This window comes from Panthera onca, chromosome D4, assembly GCF_046562875.1.
Source record: "Panthera onca isolate mPanOnc1 chromosome D4, mPanOnc1 haplotype 2, whole genome shotgun sequence".
In the NCBI taxonomy this organism is placed as follows: domain Eukaryota; kingdom Metazoa; phylum Chordata; class Mammalia; order Carnivora; family Felidae; genus Panthera; species Panthera onca.
The window spans coordinates 2876183-2901912 of record NC_138351.1 but is presented as its reverse complement, the minus strand read 5'-3'; the positions used below and the strand labels follow the sequence as shown (position 1 = coordinate 2901912).

The 25730-nt window shown below is 46.6% G+C and overlaps 1 protein-coding gene and 2 long non-coding RNA genes across 3 annotated transcripts; 1 reads left to right on the top strand and 2 right to left on the bottom strand.

Moving 5' to 3' along the window:
* Nucleotides 1-9708: 9708 nt before the first annotated feature.
* On the bottom strand, nt 9709-25705 carry LOC145713005 (uncharacterized). The gene is made up of 3 exons (XR_014135918.1): nt 25359-25705; nt 17794-17925; nt 9709-10256 (listed from the first exon to the last, which is right to left on the bottom strand). It is a non-coding gene; the product is annotated as an uncharacterized LOC145713005 (long non-coding RNA).
* LOC132677513 (large ribosomal subunit protein eL21-like) lies at nt 12999-13808 on the top strand. The gene is made up of 2 exons (XM_081790857.1): nt 12999-13082; nt 13339-13808. The coding sequence occupies exons 1-2, from the start codon at nt 13019-13021 to the stop codon at nt 13755-13757; spliced, it is 483 nt and encodes a 160-aa protein (XP_081646983.1). The 5' UTR covers nt 12999-13018; the 3' UTR covers nt 13758-13808.
* On the bottom strand, nt 22279-25250 carry LOC145713004 (uncharacterized). The gene is made up of 2 exons (XR_014135917.1): nt 25165-25250; nt 22279-22658 (listed from the first exon to the last, which is right to left on the bottom strand). It is a non-coding gene; the product is annotated as an uncharacterized LOC145713004 (long non-coding RNA).
* Nucleotides 25706-25730: the final 25 nt, after the last annotated feature.

Genomic DNA, 25730 nt, shown 5'->3' with positions numbered 1-25730 from the left:
CTGTGGAAGACAGTAGGGAGGTTCCTTAAACAATTAAAAATAGAACTACCCTAGATTTCTACTGTGTCTATTCTCACTCCAGCAGAAGTCTGGGATTTTATTCTCTGGAGAGGTTTCTGTACTGCATGCACATACCCTAATCCTAAACCCAACCCTAACCATCTGGAGAGGTCTGAGCGGCAAAATACAAGACATATACCCTAACCCTAACCCTAATCCCTAAAAGCTAACTCTAACCATAACCGACTCTGATTTCAGCTCAAGTCATGATGCCAGGCATGGAGCCTGCTTGGGATTCTCTCTCTCTCTCTCTCTCTCTCTCCCTCTCCCTCTCCCTCTCTCCCTCCCTTTGCCCCTCTCCCCCATGCTCTCTCTCTCTCTCTTGCTCTTGCTTCACACTCATGCTCTCTAAAGCGTTAATCTGTGGCATTTAACAATTTGCCTGGTGTTCATATTCTCAGCATGACTAATTCCACCTGATGTCACAGAACTGGGAAGAGATATGCACCATTAACTATTCCAAGCTAGTACAAGCCAGTTCCAGCGCACCCTATCCTCATTCGCAAAAACATGTGCACATAATTCACTTGTATCCCAAGTAATACCCTAAACTTTTACCCAAATATACAAAATAAGAATGTTGCATATCTCCAAAATATACAACCTTTCATATACCTAAATACATACATACAATTTCTACCTGCACCCTGAATATACTACAAACCACCTCTTACTAACCAGATTTTTACAGACAAAACCTGATTCACCTCAAATACTCACATGCCACACCTACAAGTATATACACACACACAACTGGTGCCCAAATACAAACATGAACAATGAACACACTACCCAAAAGTTTACAGTGAATACCCTGAAAAGACACATAGGCTCTCAAAAACTACCAAGTACTCAGTTGTTTCATGAACCACCCCAAAATATTCCCATAATATCACAGCTCTAAAATGCACATACTCTACCATTCCAGAACACAAACACAACCTACTCAGACTGTTTCAAAATATATACACTGAACCTCCCACATCTTGTAGAATACACACCCCATAAGCTACCATGAACCCAAATACACACACAGCCACAAAAAAACCCCTAATTTACCAAATCCATAGAAGACTACCCCATAAATGCTGAAACCATGCATATAAGCCAACTAGCCAAATTCTGCAACCATTACATTCCAGAAGTGACACAAGCGAATCCCTGAACCCATGAACACACATACTCACAAACTAGCCATGAATATAAATATACATAGAACCCTCACAGATACACACAAAACACCAACAATCATTGCACTCTACATTCAAACTTCCACACATGAACACAAAACACACACCCACACACACTCCAAATCTCTAAATACAGACATCACCCAAAACGCTATGCATCATCTTCACATTTCCAGAATACAACATTACCACCACACTTCCCAAACAATCCCCAAAATGTACAAAAACCCTAGCATTCTCCAAAGGAGGTAACTTTGACTATTCCAGACAACCCCAAACCCTATGAATAAACTTACAAAATTCACATGTGTGCTGGTAAATGTACATACAAACTAGTATACACTCCTACAACAAGGAAACACCTCTGGCACATCATATATAAATACACATAAAACCCTTTGAAGTCCCCAATGAAAGATCTCAAATTGCCACATTCCTAAGTACTCACAAAGCCATATTATGCACCCTCAGTACATACAAATACAATTCTCCAACTCCCCTGTATAAACACATAACTCCATTACTCTGTCAATACAAAAATATTCCCAGATACATACTAATAAGCCCCTAGTGAAAAATGCAAACACTCACCATAAAAAATATTCATCCAATCTGCCATGCTCCTTGAATACAAAGACAACACACATTTCTCACAAGCCCCAAATATATCCCAAATTACCCAGCACACTACAAATGTGAAAACAAACCACCTTATACCTCCCAATACACATAAAGCTTCACATAACCCACATACACATAATCAGACTCTCATATACTCAATAACTCCACCATCTTCCAGAATACAGATTAAGCCCACAGCATACAATCCATTCATCTGCACATATCTGACACACCGCCAGTTGTACCTATGAAATAGTCACATACTGTCCTCACCCCCCAGATATGTGCTCACAACTCCTGGAAATCACAAAAGAAACACATGTAACAATACAGCATGTCCTGAGCGCACAAAGGACCCATCCACTTTTCAAAATGTCAACCTTAAAAATAGCCAGCCATTTTACCAGCAAAATTACTTTATTCAGGAATAGCAGAGGAAATGCAATTTGGAACACGCAAACTATGGCAAACCATAGGCAAGCCTAGAGAACAAAAAGAGATGCTTGTTTTTATAAAAGGAGTAAGTTGGGAGGAGTGGTTTTGAATCAAAGTTCGTTGGAGAAGGTCAAGAGTTTGATGTGGTGGCAGTTTTCCATTGGCTGGGCTGTTGTTGGGCAAGGAGAAAATCTTCTACTGCTGGAGTAGTCAGGTATGCTTTTTCCTACTGGGTCTACATATGGGAGTGACTGGTAGTGCCTGAGAGCTCTTTACTTATTTTCATAGAAAATATGCAGAGACCCTACACCAAAAGTAATAAACACACTCTCCCCAATATTGCCAGTAGGCACAAGCAGCTAACCCTTCCAAACCTGACACTACAAACTGCCAACATTCAGGGGAATAACATACATACACAAACAATCCCAAAGTCCTAAATTACAAACACATAACCCAAACACCTGGACTACATCTGAATTACAACTCAAACCCGCTAAATAAACTTAACCCCCCCCTGAAGAAACACACTCGTGTCTCCCACTTAACCCCAAACATCCACATAGACATCACCAACACACAGATGCGGATATACTAGTCACATTCCCATCAACTCTATAAAAAGACAAACCTCAACTAAGAATCCATGTAAACATATTTCCAAGAGACTCTTTAATATGACAGGTACAAAGCCACCACTGCCCATGAAATCCTACAATCTGTAGGAGACCCACAAACACACATACACCACATTTCCAGATACAACCACCGACAACGTCCCAATCTCCAACCAAACACAAAACTTATCCTCAAATAAACACTGAATCTCAACAACCCACGAACACATATACATACACTCTGCACTACAAACTCACCCACACAGTCTCCTCACTCCCACAGAACACAAGCATAAACCACCTTAAATCCCAAAGGAACAGGCAGCAGCGTGTGCTGGCAATGACTTCAGAATCCAAACCAGCTGCACCGGACCCAAATACACACACGTATTTCACTTCACACGTATATACACACACGTATTTCATGAATATATACACACACGTATTTCACTTCCATGATACCATGGATGTGCAAATAATTTACGATTAAACAGAAAACAATACTCTTCCTTGTAAATTCCACCTACTCAACGGAATCTTACCTACTGATGTTGGTTTTTCCTTCGCTCCCGCATCAGTGCCACCTGCGCTCCACTTCCCTCGCGGAGCTGCACCCTCAGACGCCAACCACGACGTCTCCTCGCCACCCGCCCATTCCACACACCTGACCCCAGACCCACGGCCGCCGGACCCTGCCGCCACTGACTCCCAAGAACCGGCCGCAGCCCCGCACGGTCCACACCCGCACACCGCAAACCGCCCAGATAAACTCGCACATCAGCTCACCATCGCGGCGGTAGTCGCCGAGCGTACTTACTTCCGGCTACCACACAAGTCGCACGAACACAAACAACGGTGTTAACACTGATGACCACGGCCTCACCTGAGCAACTAACACCCCGCGAAACTTTAACCTAGAGTTTAAGTCACTACATGTAGCACAAGGCCACCTCCCACGGCACCGCCCACAGCAGGGAGGGCCGTTGGGCCCCGCCCACACCTACAACCAGCAGGACTGCAGCCCCGCCCCCCTGGGCGTGTGCCTGCAGGTTGACGGGGGATATGCTGGAAGCAACCTGGAGATCTCTGCAGGAGAGGACCAAGGGACCCTCTCGCGCTGGGAAGCCACTCGGGCGGCTCGAGCTCAGACGGGACGGACTCTTTATGGCCGTCCAGCCGTGGAGCCGGCGCCTGTGAAGCCAGCACTGGCGATTGTAACACCGCACACGTGCGCTCCGCGCCCTCTGACGCGGCCTTCCCACCGAGTCAGGGACCAGGTGCACCTGCAGCCCCACGGCCTCCGGTGGGGCCACGGCCGCCCTCGGCCGGGACCGCCCGTCCCTCTTCTCGTCCCCGCCTTTCCACAAGTGCTGTGCCCCTTGGACGCCCGAGCCCGAAGGTTCCGTGAAGGAACAGATCAGGCGGAGAATGCAGACCTGGGGAACCCTCCAAGGGCCCCCTCCCTCCCCGCCTCCTTTCCCAGAGTTTCCCGAACGCACTGCCTGTGCCGGGTTAGGTTCCTTAGTGTAGCTGCTGATACACGGGCTGCTCAGTACGTGGGATGCACGGACGTCTCCTTAGAGGCTTGTGCTCTGCCTTTGATCCTGCTGGACAGATGCAGTCACACAGCTGGGCTGGGAACGATTTGCCCTCCCCTCCCTCCTTTTCAAAACAGCGAAGAATTTCAACTGATTTTTTGAAAAAGACTCAACTTCTTGACCAGATTTTGTAGTATTCTTGGGAGAAGCTGCAACCTCCACAACCTCTTCGTGGCCAGTTGCCACCTTCGTGCTATTTCTCAGCCACAGCAGAACGATGAAACCTCGCACGGCACACCCCCAAGTGCACGGGCTGCAGACTCCAAGAGACACAAGCATGATATCCCCCACTCTGCTAACGTCCTTGCTTGTGTGGAAGGCCACCCCTCTTCTGAGGCCTGTGATCCGTGTCCAGAGATGGGTTTGTCTCAGAAGTTAATGCAGGAACGGCCAGAGATCAGGGTCTAAAGGAATGCTCTTACTCCCTCCTAGGACCAGTCTTCCCAAGTTACATTTGGGCTCATTTGATGCCATCTAGACTCTGGACTCTAGATTTCGAAGTGTTCGAAAATGATTGCAGAATTGGGACCAGAGAATTTTTCTGCAGTGTAATCTTTTATCAGTGGCCCTGAGAAGGGTCACTCAAGTCCTACCTCTGAGCCATGAGTGAGAATCTTAGCAATAACTGGTTGACTGACTGGACAAAGGGAGCAAACAAGAAGGAGCCTGCTTTCACGAGTGCCTGAGTACATGTTGCCTCAAAACTCTCTAGGCAACTAATAGTTTACTGGGAACCTGAACAGGCAAGTGGCCATTTCCCATGCCTTTGGGAAATTGAAGACTCTTGGCATACCCTCAACCATAGGGAGCCACCAAGAACAAAGACAGGAACTGGAACAATCACAAAGGTTTAAGAGACCAGAGGAGCTCAGGCCAGGATGACTGATGAGCTTCTCCTGCACAAGGCCAATCACTCAAGACTGTGAAGCAAAACACACACTGACAGTCAAGTGAAGAAATGGGAATATGTTCCAAACAAAGGAATGAGATAAATCTCTAGAAACTGACTTAATGAAATGGGAGATAAGTGACTTACCCAACAGAGAGTTCAAGACAATGACGATAAACGGACTTCATGCTGTATTACAAAGCTGTAATCACCAAGGCAGTATGGTACTGGCACAAGAACAGACACTCAGATCAATGGAACAGAAGACAGAACCCAGAAATGGACCCACAAACATATGGCCAACCAATCTTTGACAAAGCAGGAAAGAATATCCATGGAATAAAGACAGTCTCTTCAGCAAGTGGTGCTGAGAAAACTGGACAGTGACATGCAGAAAAATGAACCTGGACGTCTTTCTTACACTATACACAAAAATAAACTCAAAATGGATGGAAGACCTAAATGTAAGACAGGAAGCCATCAAAATCCTTGAGGAGAAAGCAGTCAAAAATCTCTTTGACCTTGGCCGCAGCAACTTCTTACTCAACACGTCTCTGGAGGCGAGGGAAACAAAAGCAAAAATGAACTACTGGGACCTCATCAAAATAAAAAGCTTCTGCACAGCAAAGGAAATGATCAGCAAAACTAAAAGGCAACCAACGGAATGGGAGAAGATATTTGCAAACGACATATCAGATAAAGGGTTAGTATCCAAAATCTATAAAGAACTTATCAAACTCAACACCCAAAAAACAAATAATCCAGTGAAGAAATGGGCAGAAGACATGAACACACACTTCTCCAAAGAAGACATCCAGATGGCCAACTGATACATGAAAAAATGCTCAGCATCACTCATCATCAGGGAAATACAAATCAAAACCACAATGAGACACCACCTCTCACACCTGTCAGAATGGCTAACATTAACAACTCAAGCAACAACAGATGTTGACAAGGATGCAAAGAAAGAGGATCTCTTTTCCACTGCTGGTGGGAATGCAAACTGGTGTACCCACTCTGGAAAACAGTATGGAGGTTCCTCAAAAAATTAAAAATAGAACTGCCTACGACCAAGCAATTGCACTACTTGGTATTTATCCAACAGGTACAGGTATGCTGTTTTGAAGGGGCACCTGCACCCCCATGTTCATAGCAGCACTATCAACAAAAGCCAAAGTATGGAAAGAGCCCAATGTCCAACAATGGATGAATGGATAAAGAAGATTTGGTATATATATATATAATGGAGTATCATTCAGCAATCAAAAAGAATGAAATCTTGCCATTCGCAACTATGTGGACAGAGCCAGACGGTATTATGCTAAGCAAAATGACTCAAAGAAAGACAAATATCATATGACTTCACTCATATGAGGACTTTAAGATACAAAACAGATGAACATAAGGGAAGGGCAGCAAAAATAATATAAAAACAGGGAGGGGGACAAAAACATAAGAGACTCTTAAATATGGAGAACAGTTACTGGAGGGGGTGTGGGAGGGGATGGGATAAATGCATTAGGGGCATTAGGGAATCTACTCCTGAAATCATTGTTGCACTATATGCTAACTGACGTGGATGTAAATTAAAAAAATAAATTTCTTCCGACCTCTTTATCATCATCTTTTTAAAAATTTTTTATTTATTTTTATTTTTTTAATGTTTATTTATCTTAGAGAGAGTGAGAGACAGAGTGTGAATGAGGGAGGGGTAGAGAGAGAGGGAGACACAGAATCTGAAGTAGGCTCTAAGCTCTGTGCTGTCAGCACAGAGCCCAACGCGGGGCTCGAACTCATGAACTGTGATATCATGACCTGAGCCAAAGTCAGACGCTTAACAGACTGAGCCACCCAGGCACCCCCATCATCCTTTCTTGATAAAAAGCCTCAAGAATGTAGGGATAGAAAGAACATGCCTTAAGATCATAAAAGCCACATATGAAAGGCCCACAGCTAATATCATCCTCAATGCGGAAAAACTGAGAGCCTTCCCCCTAAAATCAGGAACACAACAGGGATGGCCACTCCCACCACTCTTGTCAGTATCATACTGAAAGTCCTAGTCTCAGCAATCAAACAAAAATAAATAAAAGTCATCCAAACTGGCAAGGAGTAAGTCAAACTCTCGCTCTTCTCAGATGACGTGACACTATGGAAAACCCAAAAGATTCCACCAAAAAACTGGTAGAAATGATATGTGAATTCGGCAAAGTCACAAAATATAATATCAACATACAGAAAGCAGTTGTATTTCTATACATCAACAATGAAGCAATAGAAAGAGAAAATGAGGAATCAATCCCATCTACAATTGCACCAAAACCCGTAAGATACCTAGGAGTAAACCTAATCAAAGAGGTAAAAGGTCTGTATACTGAAAACTATAGTAAGCTTATGAAAGAAACTGAAGACACAAAGAAATGGAAAAACATTCCATACTCATGGAATGGAAGAGCAAATACTGTTAAAATGTCGATACTATCCAAAGCAATCTACACATTCAGCACAACCCCTATCAAAATACCACCAGCATTCTTCACAGAGCTAGAACAGTCCTAAAACTTGTATGGAACCAGAAAAGACCCCAAATAGCCAAAGTTATGTTGAAAATGAAAACCAAAGCTGGAGGCATCACAATTCCAGACTTCTAGCTGTATTACAAATCTATAATCATCAAGACAGTATGGTATGGACACAAAAACAAACACATAGATCAATGGAACAGAACAGAAAACCCAGAAATGGACCCACAGACATATGGCCAACTAATCCTCAACAAAGCAAGAAAGAAGATCCAATGGGAAAAAGACAGTCTCTTCAACAAATGGTGCTGGGAAAACGGGACAGCAACACACAGACAACTGAAACTGGAGCACTTTCTTACACTATACACAAAGATAAATTCAAAATGGATGAAAAACCTAAATGTGAGACCGGAAACAATCAAAATCCTATAGGAGAAAATAGACAGCATCCTCTTCGATTATGCCCGCAGGAAATTCTTACTAGACATGTCTCCAGAGGCAAGGGAAGCAAAAGCAAAAATGAACAATTGGGACCTCATCAAGATAAAAGGCTTCTGCACAGCAAACAATCAACAAAACTAAAAGGCAGCTATGGAATGGGAGAAGATATACGCAAATCACATCTCAGATAAAGGGTTAGTTTTCAAAATTTAGAAAGAATTTATAAAGAACTCAACACCCAAAAAACAAATAATGCAGTGAAGAAATGGGCAGAAGACACGAACACTTTTCCAAAGAAGACATCCAGATTGCTAACAGACACATGAAAACATGCTCAACATCACTCATAATTGGGGAAATACAAATCAAAACCACAATGAGATACCACCACACACCTGTCAGATGGCTAAAATTAACAACTCAGGAAACCACCGATATTGGTGAGGACACAGAAAAAGGGGAACACTTTTCCCTGTTGGTAAGAATGCAAACCGGTGCAGCCACTCTGGAAAACAGTATGGAGGTTTCTCAAAAAATTAAAAATAGAACTATCCTACAATCCAGAAATTGCAGTATTAAGTATTTACCCAAAGGGTACAAAAATGCTGATTCAAAGGGGCACATGCACCCCCAATGTTTATAACAGCACTATCAACAATAGCCAAATTATGGGAAGAGCCCCAATGTCTATCAACTGACGAATGGATAAGGAAGATGTGGTGTGTATGTATGTATACATACATACCTACATACATATACATACACATACATACATATATACACACAATGGAATACTACTTGGCAATCAAAGAGAATGAAGCCTTCCATTTCCAATAATGTGGATGGAACTAGAGTGTATTATGCTAAGCAAAATAAGTCAGGCAGAGAAAGACAAATATCTATGATTTCACTCCTAGGTGGACTTTAAGAAACACAACAGATGAACATAAGGGAAGGGAAGGAAAAATAAGATAAAAACGGGGCGGTGGGGGGGGCGGGGAGACAAACCATAAGAGACTCTAAGTACAGAGAACAGACTGAGGGTTGTTGAAGGGGAGGTGGAGGATGAGCTAAATGGGCGATGGGTATTAAGGAAGGCACTTGTTTGTGATGATCACTGGGTGTCATACCTAAGTGAGGAATCACTGGATTCTATTCCTGACACCAAGCCTACATTGTATGCCAATACTTGAATTTAAATAAATAAAAGAGAAAAAGAAAAAAAAATAGGAATCTGAAGAGTGCCTGGGGCACACAGTGGGGAGGTTATGTGCTCCTTTTAGAGCACATCTCAGAGAGGCAGCATTCATGGAACATTCTGGGAACAAAGGAACTGGCCAGAGCCATTTCCCTCCTCTACCCCTTAGCAAAAGCACAGGGCAAACTGTAGGAACCAGTGCAGTATCAGCACTCACAACCTAACTTGTTTACACCAAGTCCCACCCCCACACCCTCTGATAGAACCACTCTTCCCAGTCAACAGCCTCATTCCCAGCTTGGCAGGCCCCTCCTCATGGAGACCTGCCCAAACCCCTGCTCACATGTATCTCCCAATCAGGAGGTTTGCAGAGTCTTGTTCCCATGGCAGTGGCAACAGGTCTCATTCCACAAGCAGACCAGGGAGCACCCAGTTAAAACTCACCACATTCAAGCCAGGAACCAAACACTGCCCACAGCAGGCAAAGAGAGCTCTGCAAGTAACTGGCCCAAAGAATAAAGCAGCCCGTACTCAATAGCATAGCGCAAACAGCATACCTTAGAGCCACTCCCGGAAGCACCAGGTCTTGGGGAACAGGTGACACTATACTGCAGGGCACTACAGCACCTCTTCTTCATAAGGCCATTACCCTCAAGCACAGGAGACTCAGCTGACTTGCCTAACAAACAGAAACAGGCACAGAGACATAAGCAAAATGAGGACACAGAGGAATTTATCCCAAATGAAGCAACAGGACAAGGCCTCAGCTGAAGACCTAAGCAACACAAATATAAGTAACATGCCTGATGGGAGTATTTAAAGCAGTGATCATAAGGATACTTACTGGGCTTGAGAAAAGAGTGGAAGACATGAGTGAGACCCTTAACACAGAGATAAGGAGTACCATAGAGATAAATTGTTCAATAAACAAATGAGAAACACACTTAATAGAATGAATGGCAGGCTGGAAGAAGCAGGGGAACATAATGACCTAGAAGACAGAGTAACAAAAAGTAATCAAACTGAACAAAAGGGAGAAAAAAAGAATTATGCAAAACAAGAAGGCACTCAGGGAACTCAGTGACTCCATCAAGCATAGTAATATTCACATTATAGGCATCCTAGAAGAAAGTAAGGGGACAGAAGATGTATTTGAAGAAATAAAGCTGAAAACTTCCCTAATCTGGGAAAGGAAACATATCCAGATGCAGGAGGCACAGGGAACCCCCAACAAAATCAACAGAAGCAGATTCGCTCCAAGATAGATAATTGTCAAAATACAGTGATAAAAAGAGATATTTTAAAAACAGCAAGACAAAAGTAGACAGTAACAAACAAGAGAACCCTCATAAGGCTATTAGGGGATTTTTCAACAGAAACTTTCCAAGCAAGAAGGGAGTCACAAGATATACTCAACGTGTGAATGGGAAAAAATTGTAGCCTAGAATACTCTATCTAGTAAAGCTATCATTCAGAACAGAAGGAAAGATAGAGTTTCCCAGCCAAACAAAAACTAAAGGAGTTCATGACCACTAAACCAGCCCTTCAAGAAATATTAAAGGGAACTCTGAGTAGAAAGCAAACAACAAAAATGACAGTATGGAGTCAGGAAAACACAGAGGAAGTAAAAATAAGTATTTCTGTAAAAAAATTAGTCAAGACATTAAAAAAAATTTTAATGCTTATTTATTTTTAAGAGAGAGAAAGAGAGAACGAGAGGGACAGGGGCAGAGAGAGACGGAGTCACAGAATCTGAAGGAGAGAGAGAGAGAAAGAAAGAGAGACAGACGAGTGGGGTAGGGGCAGAGAGAGGAGTCACAGAATTCGAAGAAGGCTCCAGGCTCCAAACCGCCAGCTCAGAGCCCAATGCAGGGTTCGAACTCATGAGCTGCGAGATCATGACCTGAGCCGAAGTCAGATGCCCAATCGACTAAGCCACCCAAGAGTCCCTAAAAAATCAGTGCATTTTAACAATATTTTTCTTCCAATCCATGAGCACAGAATGTCTTTGCATTTTTTGTGTCATCTTCAATTTATTTCATCAGTGTTTTATAGTTTTCACAGTACAGGTGAAAGTACAGGTCTTTCACCTCTTTGGTAAGATTTACTCCTAGGTATCTTACTAGTTTGGCTACAACTGTAAATGGGACTGTTTTCTTAATTTCTCTTTCTGATGCTTCCTTGTTGGTCGTTGCAAGGAGTATGGCCGGAGTCACAAAAGATGAGTCTGCAAACAAAGTGCAGTTAAGTGAAGGTCCTCATACTCAAGTCAGAATGAGGCCCTGACTCCACAATGAAGCTTCTTTTCATTAGGATAATCGATAAAGACTATGTGCATAAAGTCAGCTAAGCAAGTGTGTTAATCAATCTAATGGTTTAGTTTTTCAAGGTTGAATTTCGAGTTAGTTGGTTTCTATAACACTAGGAAGTGTCAGGTGTGAAGGAGGGTCTGGCCCTGACAATGTTAATGGCTTTAGGCGTTCCTTACTAGTCGCAGCCGTGGTCAGCTGTGTAAACATGTCCTAAGGCCTTGCACCTTCTCCAGCCCTTGCCTTTTGAAGTCTTTTCCTTTGATGCTTCTCTCCTGCAACTCCCACAGTTGGTGTATAGACATGCAACAGATTTTTGCACGTTTATTTTGTATCCTGAAAATTTACTGAATTCATTTATCAGCTGTAGCAGTTTTTCAGTGGAGTCTTTAGGATTTTCTGTATGCAGCATCATGTCATCTGCAAATACTGTGAAAATGTCCATACTACTCAAAGCAATCTATACGTTTAATGCAGTCCCTATCAAAATACTAATAGCATTTTTTACGGGACTAGAACAAACAGTCCTAAAATTTGTATCGAACCACAAAAGACCCTGAACAGTCAAACCAATCTTGAAAAATAAAAGCAAAGCTGGAGGGCATTGCCAATCTGGACTTTAAGTTCTATCAAAAAGCTACAGTAATCAAAACAGTATGGTACTGGCATAAAAAGAGACACATAAACCCAGAGATAAACCCACAACTATACGGTCGATTAATCTTTGACAAAGCAAGAAGGAACATCCAATAGGAAAACACAGTCTCTTCAACAAACAGTGTTGGGAAAACTGGGCTCAACATGCAAAAGAACGTAACTGGACCATCTTCTTACACCATACATAAAAATGATTTCAAAATGGATTAAAGACCTAAATGTGAGACCTGAAACCTTAAAAATCCTAGAAGAGAATATAGGCAGTATTTTCTTTGACATAGGCCATAGCAGCTTCTTTCTAGATATACCTCTTGAGGAAAGGGAAATAAAAGCAAAAGTAAACTACTGGAACTATATCAAAATGAAAATCTTCAGCACAGTGAAGGAAAAAAACCAACAAAACTAAAAGACAACCTTTAGAATAGAAGATATTTGCCTTTCGGCCAGAACCGCCATCTTCCAGTAATTCGCCAAAATGACCAACACAAAGGGAAAGAGGAGAGGTACTCCATATATGTTCTCTAGGCCTTTTAGAAAACATGGAGGGGGGCGCCTGGGTGGCGCAGTCGGTTAAGCGTCCGACTTCAGCCAGGTCACGATCTCACGGTCCGTGAGTTCGAGCCCCGCGTCGGGCTCTGGGCTGATGGCTCGGAGCCTGGAGCCTGTTTCCGATTCTGTGTCTCCCTCTCTCTCTGTCCCTCCCCCGTTCATGCTCTGTCTCTCTCTGTCCCAAAAAAAATAAAAAAATAAATAAAAAAACGTTGGAAAAAAAAAAAAAAAAAAAAAAAAGAAAACATGGAGGTGTTCCTTTGGCAACATACACGCGAATCTACAAGAAAGGTGATATTGTGGACATCAAGGGAATGGGCACTGTTCAAAAAGGAATGCCCCACAAATGTTACCATGGCAAAACTGGAAGAGTCTACAATGTTACCCAGCACGCTGTTGGCACTGTTGTAAACAAACAAGTTAAGGGCAAGATTCTTGCTAAGAGAATTAATGTACGTATCGAGCACATTAAGCACTCAAAGAGCCGAGACAGCTTCCTGAAGTGCGTGAAGGAAAATGATCAGAAAAAGAAGGAAGCCCAGGAGAAAGGCACTTGGGTTCGACTGAAGCGCCAGCCTGCCCCACCCGCAGAAGCACACTTTGTGAGAGCCAATGGAAAGGAGCCTGAGCTGTTGGAACCCATTCCCTATGAATTCATGGCGTGATAAATGTAAAAAAAATAAAAGACGTCAAGACTGTAAAAATGTTTCTTTTAATTGAGTAGCAGCATGGTATTGTCTTCCCCAAAGAAGTATTTAAAGCAAACTTTACATCCGAATTCACTGGGGGATGGCTTTATTCAAATTTTGTGGGTTTTGAGGCACCTGGATGACTCAGTTAAGCGTCCGACTTCGGCTCAGGTCATGATCTCGCGGTCCATGAGTTTGAGCCCCATGTCAGGCTCTGTGCTGACAGCTCAGAGCCCGGATCCTGCTTTGGATTCTGTGTCTCCCTCTCTCTCTGCCCTCCCCTGCTTGTGCTGTCTCAAAAATAAACGTTAAAATATGAAAAAAAAAAGAAGATATTTGCAAATGACATATCCAATACAGGATTAGCATCCAACACCTATAAAGAATTTATAAAACTCAACACCCAAAAAGCAAATAACCCAAGATACCACCTCACACCTGTCAGAACGGCTAAAATTAACTCAGGAAACAACAGATGTTGGTGAGGATACAGAAAGAGGAGAACACTTTTGCACTGTTGATGGGAAAGCAAACTGCAAAACAGTATGGAGGCTCCTCAAAAAATTAAAAACAGAACTACCCTACAACCCAGCAATTGCACTGCTAAGTATTTATCCAAAGGACACAAAAATGCTGATTCAAAGGGGCACACGCACCCCAATGTTTATAGCTGCATTATCAACAACAGCCAAATTATGGAAAGAGCCCAAATGTCCACTGACTGCTGGATATGGAAGATGCGCATATACACATACACACAATGGAGTATTAGTCAGCGATGAAAAAGAATGAAATCTTGACACCTGCAACAACGCTGATGGAACTAGAGTGTATTTGGTAAGTAAATGTCAGGCAGAGAAAGACAATTATCATATGATTTCACTCCTATGTGGAATTTCAGAAACATAACAGATCAACATAGGGGAAGGGAAGGAACAACAGAGGGAGGCAAACCATAGCAGAGAACTGGAGGTTAACAGAGGGGAGCTGGGGGGCAATGGACTAAATGGGTGATGGGCATTAAGAAGGGTACTTGTTGGGATGAGCACTGGGTGTCATATGTAAGTGATAAATCATACTGGGTTCTACTCCTGAAACCAATACTTCACGGTATGTTAACTAACTTGAATTTAAATAAGTTTAATATTTAAAAAATGGGCCCAAAACATGAACAGACATTTCTCCAAAGAAATCCAAATAGCCAACGTGAAAAGATGCTCATCATCACTCATCATCAGGGAAATGAAAATGAAAATTACAATATCACCTCACACCTGTCAGAATGGCTAAAATCAACAACACAAGAAACAGGTGTTGGCAAGAATGTGGAGAAAAAATGGACCCATGTAGTTCAAATTCATGCAGTTCAAGGATGACATGTATACACTACTTACAAGATATTCATTTATATTCAAACCTATATAGACTCAGAGTTAAGGGATGGAAAAGGATACAATACCCCACTCAAATAGTAACCAAAACAAACTAGGAGTTTTTATACAAAAAAAAAAAAAAAAAAACCAACCAGGAGTTTTATACAAAATAGATTTTAAGTCAAAAACTTTCTGTAGACCATAAAAGGTCTGTATATGACGATTAAAGAGTCCATTTAACAGGAAGATATAACAACCATATGTACCCCGATATCCAAGCACCTAAACATATAAAGTAAATGCTGACGTATTATATTGCACTATAATGATGTTAGGGGACTTTAAAAACTCACTTATAATAACACAGAATATCCAGACAGAAAATCAGTAAAGAAACAGTTGACTTGAACAATATTATAGATCAAATGGACCTTATAGACATACACAGAACTCATATTCCATCCAACAGCAGCAAAGATTCATTTCTAGTACACAAGCAACGCTTTCCAGGATAAATAATACGTTAAGCCACAAACAGATCTTAAATTAAGAAGATCAAAATTATTCAAAGGATCTTTTCTGACCACAAGGGAATGAAACTAGAAATCACTAGCAGCAAAAACAAACAAACGAACAAAACAAATTCACTAATGTACAAACTAAACAGCCCACTCTTGAACAACCATTTGCTTAAAGAGGAAATCAGAAGGGAACTGAAAAAGTGTATCAAGACAAACTCAAAGAAACACAGCACACCCAAACTCACAGGATGCAGCAAAGGCAGTAAGTTCTAAGATGGAAGTTTATAGTCAGAAATGCCTCTATCAAAAAAATAAAATAAAAAGGACCTCAAATAAACAGCCTACCTTTACACCTCAAGGACCTAAGGAAAAAAAGAAAAACATAATCCTCAAGTTGGCAGAAGGAAGGACATAATACAAATTAAAACAGAACTATATCAAGTAAAGAACAGAAAAAACAGCAGAAAAAGTTTTAAAAACTAAGTGGTGATTCTTGAAAAGATAAATTCAACACACCCTTAACTACATTAATTAAGTAAAGAGGACTTGAATCAAGAAAATCAGAAGGGAAAGAGGATGCAATAAAAAGTGATGCCTCGGGGCGCCTGGGTGACTTGGTCGGTTAAGCGTCCGACTTCGGCTCAGGTCATGATCTCATGGTCCGTGGGTTCGAGCCCCGTGTTGGGCTCTGTGCCGACAGCTCAGAGCCTGGAGCCTGTTTCAGATTCTGTGTCTCCCTCTCTCTCTGCCCCTCCCCTGTTCATACTCTGTCTCTCTCTGTCTCAAAAATAAATAAACGTTAAAAAAAGTGATGCCTCAAGTCCTAAGAGGAAAATACACTACAATTCAGGCCTATCTCAAGAAACAAGAAAAATCCCAAATACAGTATCTAACAGCACACCTACACAAACTAGAAGCAGAACAACAAAGAAACCCCAAGCCCAGCAGAATAAGAGAAAAAATAAAGATCAGAGCAGAAATAAAAAATATAGAATCCAAAAAAATATTGTTTCAATGCCCATACAGCCTAAAGTGCCCCATCGATTTCATGCAATCCGTATTAAAATTCCAATGGAATCTTTACAGAAATAGAAAAACAATCCAAAAATTTATAGGGAACCACAGATCCTGAAGAGCCAAAACAACTTTGAACAAGAGCAAAGCCTGAGGCATCACATTTCCTGATTTCAAAATATATTACAAAGCTACAATAATCAAAATAATACAGTACTGCCATATAGACATACAGGCAAATGGACCCAAGAGCCCAGAAATAAATCCATCTATAGTGTGATCTTCAAGATCAAGAAGGATTCCAAGAACTCACAAAGTGGGGAAAGGGTAGTCTCTAATAAATGGTGATGGGAAAACATGCTTAAGAGTGAAACTGGTCCCTTATTCAACTTCCATCACAAAAATCAACTCCAACTGGATAAAAAAGACTTAAGACCTGAAACTACTAGATAAAAACAGAGATTCCGCTGCTGGGATCTACTTTGTGTCTTCAAAGCCTGGCATCCGGATGCATTGATCAGGGTTATGTTTAGTTTGCTGGGAGGGGTTAACAAGTATGACCGATACTCTGGCACATACAAGGTGCTTCATCATGATTGCCCACCTCTGAACATCAACTTCATCACCTGCAAAAGTGAAACAATTAATGTTTCCACCTAGTGGGGTTTTTATGGATTTGGAATACATGCATGTGAAAGTACTCCACACAGTGCCTTGCACACACTAGAAACTCAAGTGATGCAGTGATGATGCAAATTTGCATTTTCAATGGAGCCTGATAAACACAGCTGGGCACTCAGCTTGGCTCTGCTCTTTCTTCAACAGTTTAGGACACCAAGAGTTTTGGCTGTCAATTTTTGGATAACGGGAAACATGTTGCATTCTAAAAAGGTCACCGTTTATAATTTTACAGCCAGTCTATTGAAGTTCTATGCCATGGCTGCTCCAGTGGGAGCCACCCAAGGGAGGAAACAGGTTTCTCTCTCAGGAACGGTCTGGGTCTACTTTACTCCTAGCAGAGTCCATCCAATAGGTCAGTCCTGCCAGCACATTCTGGAGAGGACTGGTCATGTCTGACTTCCTGGAGGGCAAGTCCTGACCTACCAGCCACCCCACTGAGGACAGGACTCCTGGGGGACTCAGCCCCATTCTGCATCCAGCCACCAGCAGAAGTGATATTCCCACTCCAATCCAGGTGAAAATGAGACTTCTGACAATTCCAGGGGAATGGCTGCCCTAGAGAAGAGACAGGATGACGGCAAGTCACAGAAGGTCAGAACAAACAAGGGTCAGTACACATGGGGGAGACTTACAGCCACCAACACAGCCCCATATCCCACTCCCAGGCCAACAGACACTCCACCCAGTCACAGTCATCTGTGCCACCATCAAACAGGCCCACAGAGCTCCACACATCCTCAAACACACAAACCCTCTACCTATCAGATGCCTGGTTGTGTACCCAGAACCCTCATGCCCCAAATATACATAAACCCTCAGCCCCAATAAAATTACAGCTATGGCCTTCAATAAAATAATGCACTCCCAGGGAACCTGGGTGGCTCAGTCAGTTAAGCATCCGACTTCGGCTCAGGTCATGATCCTGCAGTCCATGGGATCAAGCTCTGTGTCGGACTCTTTGTTGGCAACTCAGAGCCTGGAGGCTGCTCAGATTCTGTGTCTCCCTGTCTCTCTGTCCCTCTCCCGCTCACACTCTGCCTCTGTCTCTCTCAAAACAAACATACATTTAAAAATTTTTAACTAAAAAAATGCACTTCCAACCATCCCCGTATCCCCAAAAAATCCACTCAACCTCATAAAACCCCCAATGCAATGCACACAAACCCTCCAACAATAACTGAATACATTAAAACCAAACTCACATACTCCTTAATGTTGGACACAATCCTCTAATCCCACATATACCACACACAGTCCCCTAGAGCTGTGAACATCCACATAGGCATGCCTTCAAAGCTCAAATACATAAATACCCTCAGACAGACACAGACAGGGTTTCCTACCTTCTCCTAAATGGTCACTCCCCCCCAAAAACAATGACCTTACCACGCTGATACAAACGTACACCCATCTCCCTCTTGAGAACCTATAAATACCATGTCTACACCCCTCAATTCTGCACACACCACTCAAAACACCCCAATACACTAACAACCCCAATCTCCCAAATCCCTCCACTCCCTAAATTCTTACCCTGACAAGATGCATGAATACAGGTATAACACTGATATTGCAAACACACACAAAACCAACACGTGAAGCATTAAAATGCATAACTCTACCTCTTCTGAAACGCACATACACATATTCACCATAGTCTCAAAATGCACACAACCAGCCACACCATCCAGCCAAACCACACGCACCCACACCCACCCACACACCATTCCACACCACCTGTATACACACAGCTCTCCTTGCCCCCCCAAATCACACATATACAATCCCTACACATCCTTAAAATTACCCCAAACTATCTCATACCCCCATATACCCACAAGTTATTCCACAACCTTCTTTGTCCTGGTTCACATTGCTTCTCCCCAGCCTCCTTCCAAACACAAAACACACACACATACAACAGTCCCCCCAACCGCTGTCCCAACCCGAGGCCTCCAGAAAAAAAAAAGTACTGAATATATAGAACCAACCCCTTAAACCTCTCAAAATACACAGGAACCCTTCAAAATTCCTCAAACACACTATGGACCCCTTACAAATAGAAACATACACATACGCGACCTTTCGTGTCCCAAGTGCACATGCACCCAGACACATACATAAGCAACCCCCAATCCTCAAACGTATATATTAGATTAGTATGATTTCACTCATATGTGGTTTTAAGAAGCAAAACAGATGAACATATGGGAGGGGGGGAAATACACAGGGAGGCAAACCATAAGAGACTCTTAAAGACAGAGAACCAAACTGAGGGTTGACGGGGGTGGGGTAAATGGGTGATGAGTATTAAGGAGGGCACTTTGGATGAGCCCTGGGTGTTAGACATAAGGGATGAATCACTGAATTCTACTCCTGAAACCAAGATTGCACTGCATGTTAACTAGCCAGAATTTAAGTAAGTTTTTAAAGAAAAAGATGACTCACTAAACACTGAATTCACACACACAACTCAGCCTGTACTATATACACTCAACACACCACACAAACTTACTGCAAACACCCTGAATATTCACAGGAATTCACACAACCCCAGCGCACACACACCCTCACGTCACTGGCACACACGCGTACAGAGCTCCAGTCTCACAATGAGAAAACCGCCCTCGTGAGGTGCTGCCCGCGTGACTACAGCAGGACAGCCTGCTCACACCCAGTCTGGACATTTCGATTAGGGCCTGAGCTTAGAATTCCCACCCCAAGCTCCCACTCTGCTTTTCCTAGGGCACCTTGGAAAGTAACCCTCCAGAGCTGAGCCCGTGAGAAGCGAGCAACCTCCACCCCAACCACCTGGCAGTACTAGGTGCTTGCTACCCTGCACTCTACGTCTGCTGGCTGTGGCCCAAGATGGACAACTGCCCTTCCCCTGGCTCACTGCACGCCCGTTGCAGGGACCTGGAAGTAAATCTTGTGACTCTCCTTCCTTTGAGGGAGGCGGGTGTGCTGAAACTGTGCGTTCGATCAAACCACCCTGTGCTTTTCACTTCCCCACCGTGTTGCTCAGGTGCCGAGGGAGCTCCCTGCTGAGGCCGCGTGGGTATGACCGGCTCAAGGAGGTCTTAATCCAAGACTGGTTCTTAATACCATCTACCAGCTCGGGACCCCCAACAATGCTCAGCACAACATACAAGGGCCATCCAACGCCCCCCCCCCCCCACCCAGACCTAAGCGCAAACCTACACACTCCCCAACTTCACACACAGAAACTCCATGCTCGTACAAACATTCACAATATTCACAACACCGATGCGCACTTACACAGTTTCCACCACCTGAAGACACCCACACACTCAGAATCTATATACAGAAACTGCGATGGGGAGGAGTTGGTGACAACGGCAAGTATCACCTGCCCCTCTTTCCAGGGAAGGCCCGGTGTCCCCCGCTGGCAAGGGTGCCTTCGGGAGGCAGTGTCGACTCCCGGCTCCTTCAGGGACTGCCGAGCTACACACAGTGGCCTCACCACGGGGCATCCCCTTTCCAGGAAGGCATGTGTCCCACGGGTTGATGGCGGCCTGGCCGGTTTCCTCCAACTGAGGACAGACAGCTCTGAAAGAGAGTTCAGTGGGGGCAGCACAGGCTGTGCTGGAGTCTGGGGGAGAGATCCATGGGTCCAATCCTGCTTTCTGCTTCTTCCCTCACAGGTGCTGTTTAGTAAACATCCTGTTCCCTAAACTCCGTGTTCAGGTCTGTTTTCGGAAGAATCCAAGCTACAACAAGTATTTACCAAGCACGGTAAAGACTCCTCTTCTGGCTCTTACTTTCCAGTGGAGAAAACAGATACTAAACACAGAGCTGCATCACGGACACACACACACACACACATGCACAGCATCAGCCAATGTCCAGTCAGCACTTTGACCAAAAACTCTGATCTCTGCACATGGAAGGAGGAGAGGCTACAAGCACCGATATACAACTTATTAAAAACCGGTTACTGTTTCTAATTTTGTTTCTGGGGCGCTCCCAAGGAAGAGGCCTTGAGCTTCCTTAAACGCTGCATTTCTAACCAGGGTGCACCATGGACACGTTTGTTGTTTAAAGCGTGAGTGAGCCTCGGGAAGGAGCTGGACCGCTGACCTCCAAGCTAACATTCTCTCAGGGTCCCTAACCAGGAGCAGCCACAGGAGCAGGGTCTGGCGGAGGGATGAGGGTGGCGGACTTCATCCCCTGACTTGCTCCCTCCTCCCCTCCCAGCGGAGTCAAAGCCTGCCTCCAGCCCCGTCCTGATTCCCATCCTCTCCCTGCTCTGTTCCTAGTCCCACTGACCCCGTTCTGCTTTTCCCAGTCCCTGCAGGCTGTAAGCCCTTGGACGCGCAGCTCCTACAGCAGACATCAGAGCAGCCTCCTTTCTGCAGCCACCTTTTGGGTGTCCTCAGACCCACTCCTGTGTTGCTGCAGGGCTCCTGAGCCCCCAAAGCCCAGTGTGGATGAGAGCGTTCAGCTCCTTTATCCCCACCAACTGCTGCGAAGTACAAGGGGTGGGAGCTCCTAATGGCCTGGCCAAAGGGGCCGCTCCGTGCGGAACAGAGGATCCCTTCTGCCCAGGGAGAGATGGGGGAACGCAGGGTACGTGCCGTAACGTACACTCCAAAACACCAGTGGCCCCAGAACAACCAGCTGTGATCGGCCTCAGCCATTCCGGACGTTTCCATCCATTCCACGTGAGTGGGGCGTTTTCAGTGCTGGTTTGGGATATCGAGACACTCCTGTTCTTCTCCCCTAAAGCTCAGGGTCTACATCTTCCCATATCAAAAACAAAACAAATTAAAGGAACCCAAGAACGTCTACCTTGCATGTGTTACATCATGTTCTTTTTAGAACATAAACTGTTTTAAAATCCAAAAAACAGGCAAAGGTCCGTTTTGCCAACAAAAAACAATGCAATTAACATACCGTACTGTCCCTTTATTGGGGATAGGTTACAAAGGAGGCAGTGAGAGCCCTAGGAATCCGCTAGTGCTAAGAGAGGTGGTATTGGGGCATTCAAGAAGGTGACGTCGGCACCTTTTGCTGGAGGGAGATCCACCATGAGGGAGAAGAGGCCAGTGGGAGACTCCCCATAAGGAAGGCCCAGAAAGGCTTGGGTGGGTCCAAGGGAGGGGGAGGCAGGAGGCAGCTGTGTATGTGGTCAGCTGGTGGCCATATTGACTGAACCCTCTGGTGGGTCTGCAGGTCCATGTGGACGGAGAGAAAGAGCATCAGGTCATCCCATCAGAGAAACATGAAGCTGAGATAAGCTTCCCAGGACTAGGAGCACCCTGAACCTTCGAAAAGAAAAGAGAGCATACCCTACAGGGTTCTGGAACATCACAGCCATACCTACCCAGAGCAGAACATCCCAGTCTCCCCGGGTCTCAGCCCCCAGCCCTTCTGCAGGGACAAAGCCTCCCAACTCCAGGCTTGTCAGTTCACTGACCCCCTCCCCCCACCCCGCCCCCAGAGGTCCTGCCGAGCACCGAGGACTCAGGCTTCCACTGAGATGAGCTGGTTGAGAACTAGCGACATGGCTGACCAGCATGATCGCCCAAATCCCCCACCACCTGGGGCAGCTGCTCTCGCAGACACATGTTTCTACAGACCGTCACCACCTGGAACCCACGTGGAGGGTGTCCTTGCCTAGCAGCCATGCCCCAGAGGAGACAGCAGTGCCCGTAGCTGCCCGGCTGACCTGCGGGGGTTGCCCGCGAGAGCAGACCTTCCGCCCTCCCGTCCAGGAATCCCCATCACACCGACAACACACTGGTGAAGGTTCTGCACCGACAGCCATCGATGCCCACCAGGTCATCCCACTTGGGACCCAGATGCCAGGACCGCAGGTGCTGAAGGAGTCTCCACCCACCTAACAGACACCCCCAACCTATCTGCACATCACCAATGTTTACAGGGATGCTTTGGCCCTAACCAGTGGGCCAACCTCATTAGGAGTGACGCAACGGTTCAGAATGACCAGGCTCGGTGCACACATACAAGGGCCCACAGCTCCGGAAGCTCCACTCACAATTCACAGAGTCACCCCACCCCCCCCAACACCCAACGATGCCTGAATATGCTTGCTTCGCTCATCCATCCATCCATCCACCCACCCACACAGACCGGTGGTGTGCTCGTAAATGCCCAGGAAAATGCTCCCGGAGAAAGGAGGGAGAGGCTTCATTTGTGGCTTTTACGTAGCATTCGCAGCTTGACTGCTTCAAGCGACCCGCCTGCTGACACTAAACACGGAACTAGGAACAGATGCGCACCACTCACCATCCCGAGTCGGCACAGGTCACTTCCAGCACACCCCAACGCTTCGCACAAGCCCACATCACGAGGGCACGTCAACCCCCGCCCCCACCCCCGACGCCATGAAAGAGTCACGGACTTGCCCTCTACACACCAACACACACACACAGCTCCACTACCCAAAGAAATACCCTTGGAATGCTCCTGAAACCTTCACACCTTGCGAACAACTTGGGTAATTCCTGCAGCTGGTGACGGATAGATACACAGCTGCCGACAATCAGGAAAAGAACCTGAACCCTAAACCACGTGGTCCTGCGACACTGGCCGAGTAACACGCAGCACGCCACACACCGAAGCTAACACACGCAGGCGCCGTCCACACCCTGCCCCTACGCACGCGCGCCTAATCCTTCCAAATCCGCCGCGACTCGCACCGGACCCCGAGTCACAGGGGGAAACAGTCGCACGTTCCCCACAGTACCCACAGCTAACCGCCAACTCCCCGAGGAGCTGGGCACTCAACGTCCACACACGACTCTCCGCCCACGCTCACACTCGGCCTCGGCCCCTCCCTCACAAACGCCCTACCGCAGGGCGGTAGAGACCGCACTACCCCACACGTGCGAACACACGTGCCACACTCCCGGCGGACAAGCTCCCGCGGCCCCACCTGTGCTCCGCTCGCCTGGCGGCCCCGCGCCCTCGGAGGGGAACCCCGACGGCCCCTCGCCACCCGCCCACCGCACCCTCCAGGCCCCCGAAGCCCGACCGCCGGGACGCACATCCAGACGCGCGGCCGCCCGGGACCCGCTGCCGACGCCGACACGCCCAAGAACCCGCCTCAGAACCGCCGGGTCGAGATGCCAGGGGAAGACCCCAGACCCGCCGCCCGGGACCAATTTGCCGACGCCGACACGCCCAAGAACCCGCCTCAGAACCACTGGGTCGAGACGCCGGGGCGCAGACCCCAGACCCGCCGCTGCTGCTCGGGACCAAGGTGCCGACGCCGACACGCCCAAGAACCCGCCTCAGAACCGCCGGGTCGAGACGCCGGGGCGCAGACCCCAGACCCGCCGCCCGGGATCAATTTGCCGAGGCCGACACGCCCAAGAACCCGCTTCAGAACCGCCGGGTCGAGAGGCCGGGGCGCAGAACCCAGACCCGCCGCAGCCCGGGACCCCGGTGCCGACGCTGAAACGCCCAAGAACCCGCTTCAGAACCGCCGGGTCGAGATGCCAGGGGAAGACCCCAGACGTACAGCCGCCCGGGACCCCGCTGCCGACGCCGACACGCCCAAGAACCCGCCTCAGAACCGCCGGGTCGAGACGCCGGGGCGCAGACCCCAGACCCGCTGCTGCTGCTCGGGACCCCGCTGCCGACGCCGACACGCCCAAGAACCCGACTCAGAACCACTGTGTCAAGACGCCGGGGCGCAGAACTCAGACCCGCCGCAGCCCAGGACCCCGGTGCCGACGCCGACACGCCCAAGAACCCGCCTCAGAACCGCCGGGTCGAGATGCCAGAGGAAGACCCCAGACGTACAGCCGCCCGGGACCACACTGCCGACGCCGACTCCCAAGAACCCGCCTCAGAACCACTGGGTCGAGACGCCGAGGCGAAGACCCCAGACGTACAGCCGCCCGGGACCCCGCTGCCGACGCCGACTCCCAGAACCGGTCTCAGCCCCGCACGGTCCACACCCGCACACCGCCCGAAACACTCGCGCGCCAGCTCACCGTCGCGGCGGCGGTCGCCGAGCGTCCACGCGGCCGGTTGCTACGTGACACGCGCGCACACCAGCTAAGGCCTTAACACGGCGACCGCAGCTACGCCTGAGCGACTAACAGCGCGCGACCCTGGCCTCGACTTGACGTCACGGTGGCACGAGGCCGCCAGGCAGGGCACCGCCTCCAGCCGGCAGGGCCGTTGAGCCCCGCCCCCACGTACGCGCGCGCGCTCCCCGGCACGCCCCCTCAACGGACGCGGCGGGCACCGGGGGGCGGGTCCAGAGCGCTGCAGCCCCGCCCCCCTGGGCGTGCGCGGGCGGGCAAAGGACACGCAGGGACGCGCCTGGAGGTCCCTGCGGGGTGGGACACCAGGGGACCCTC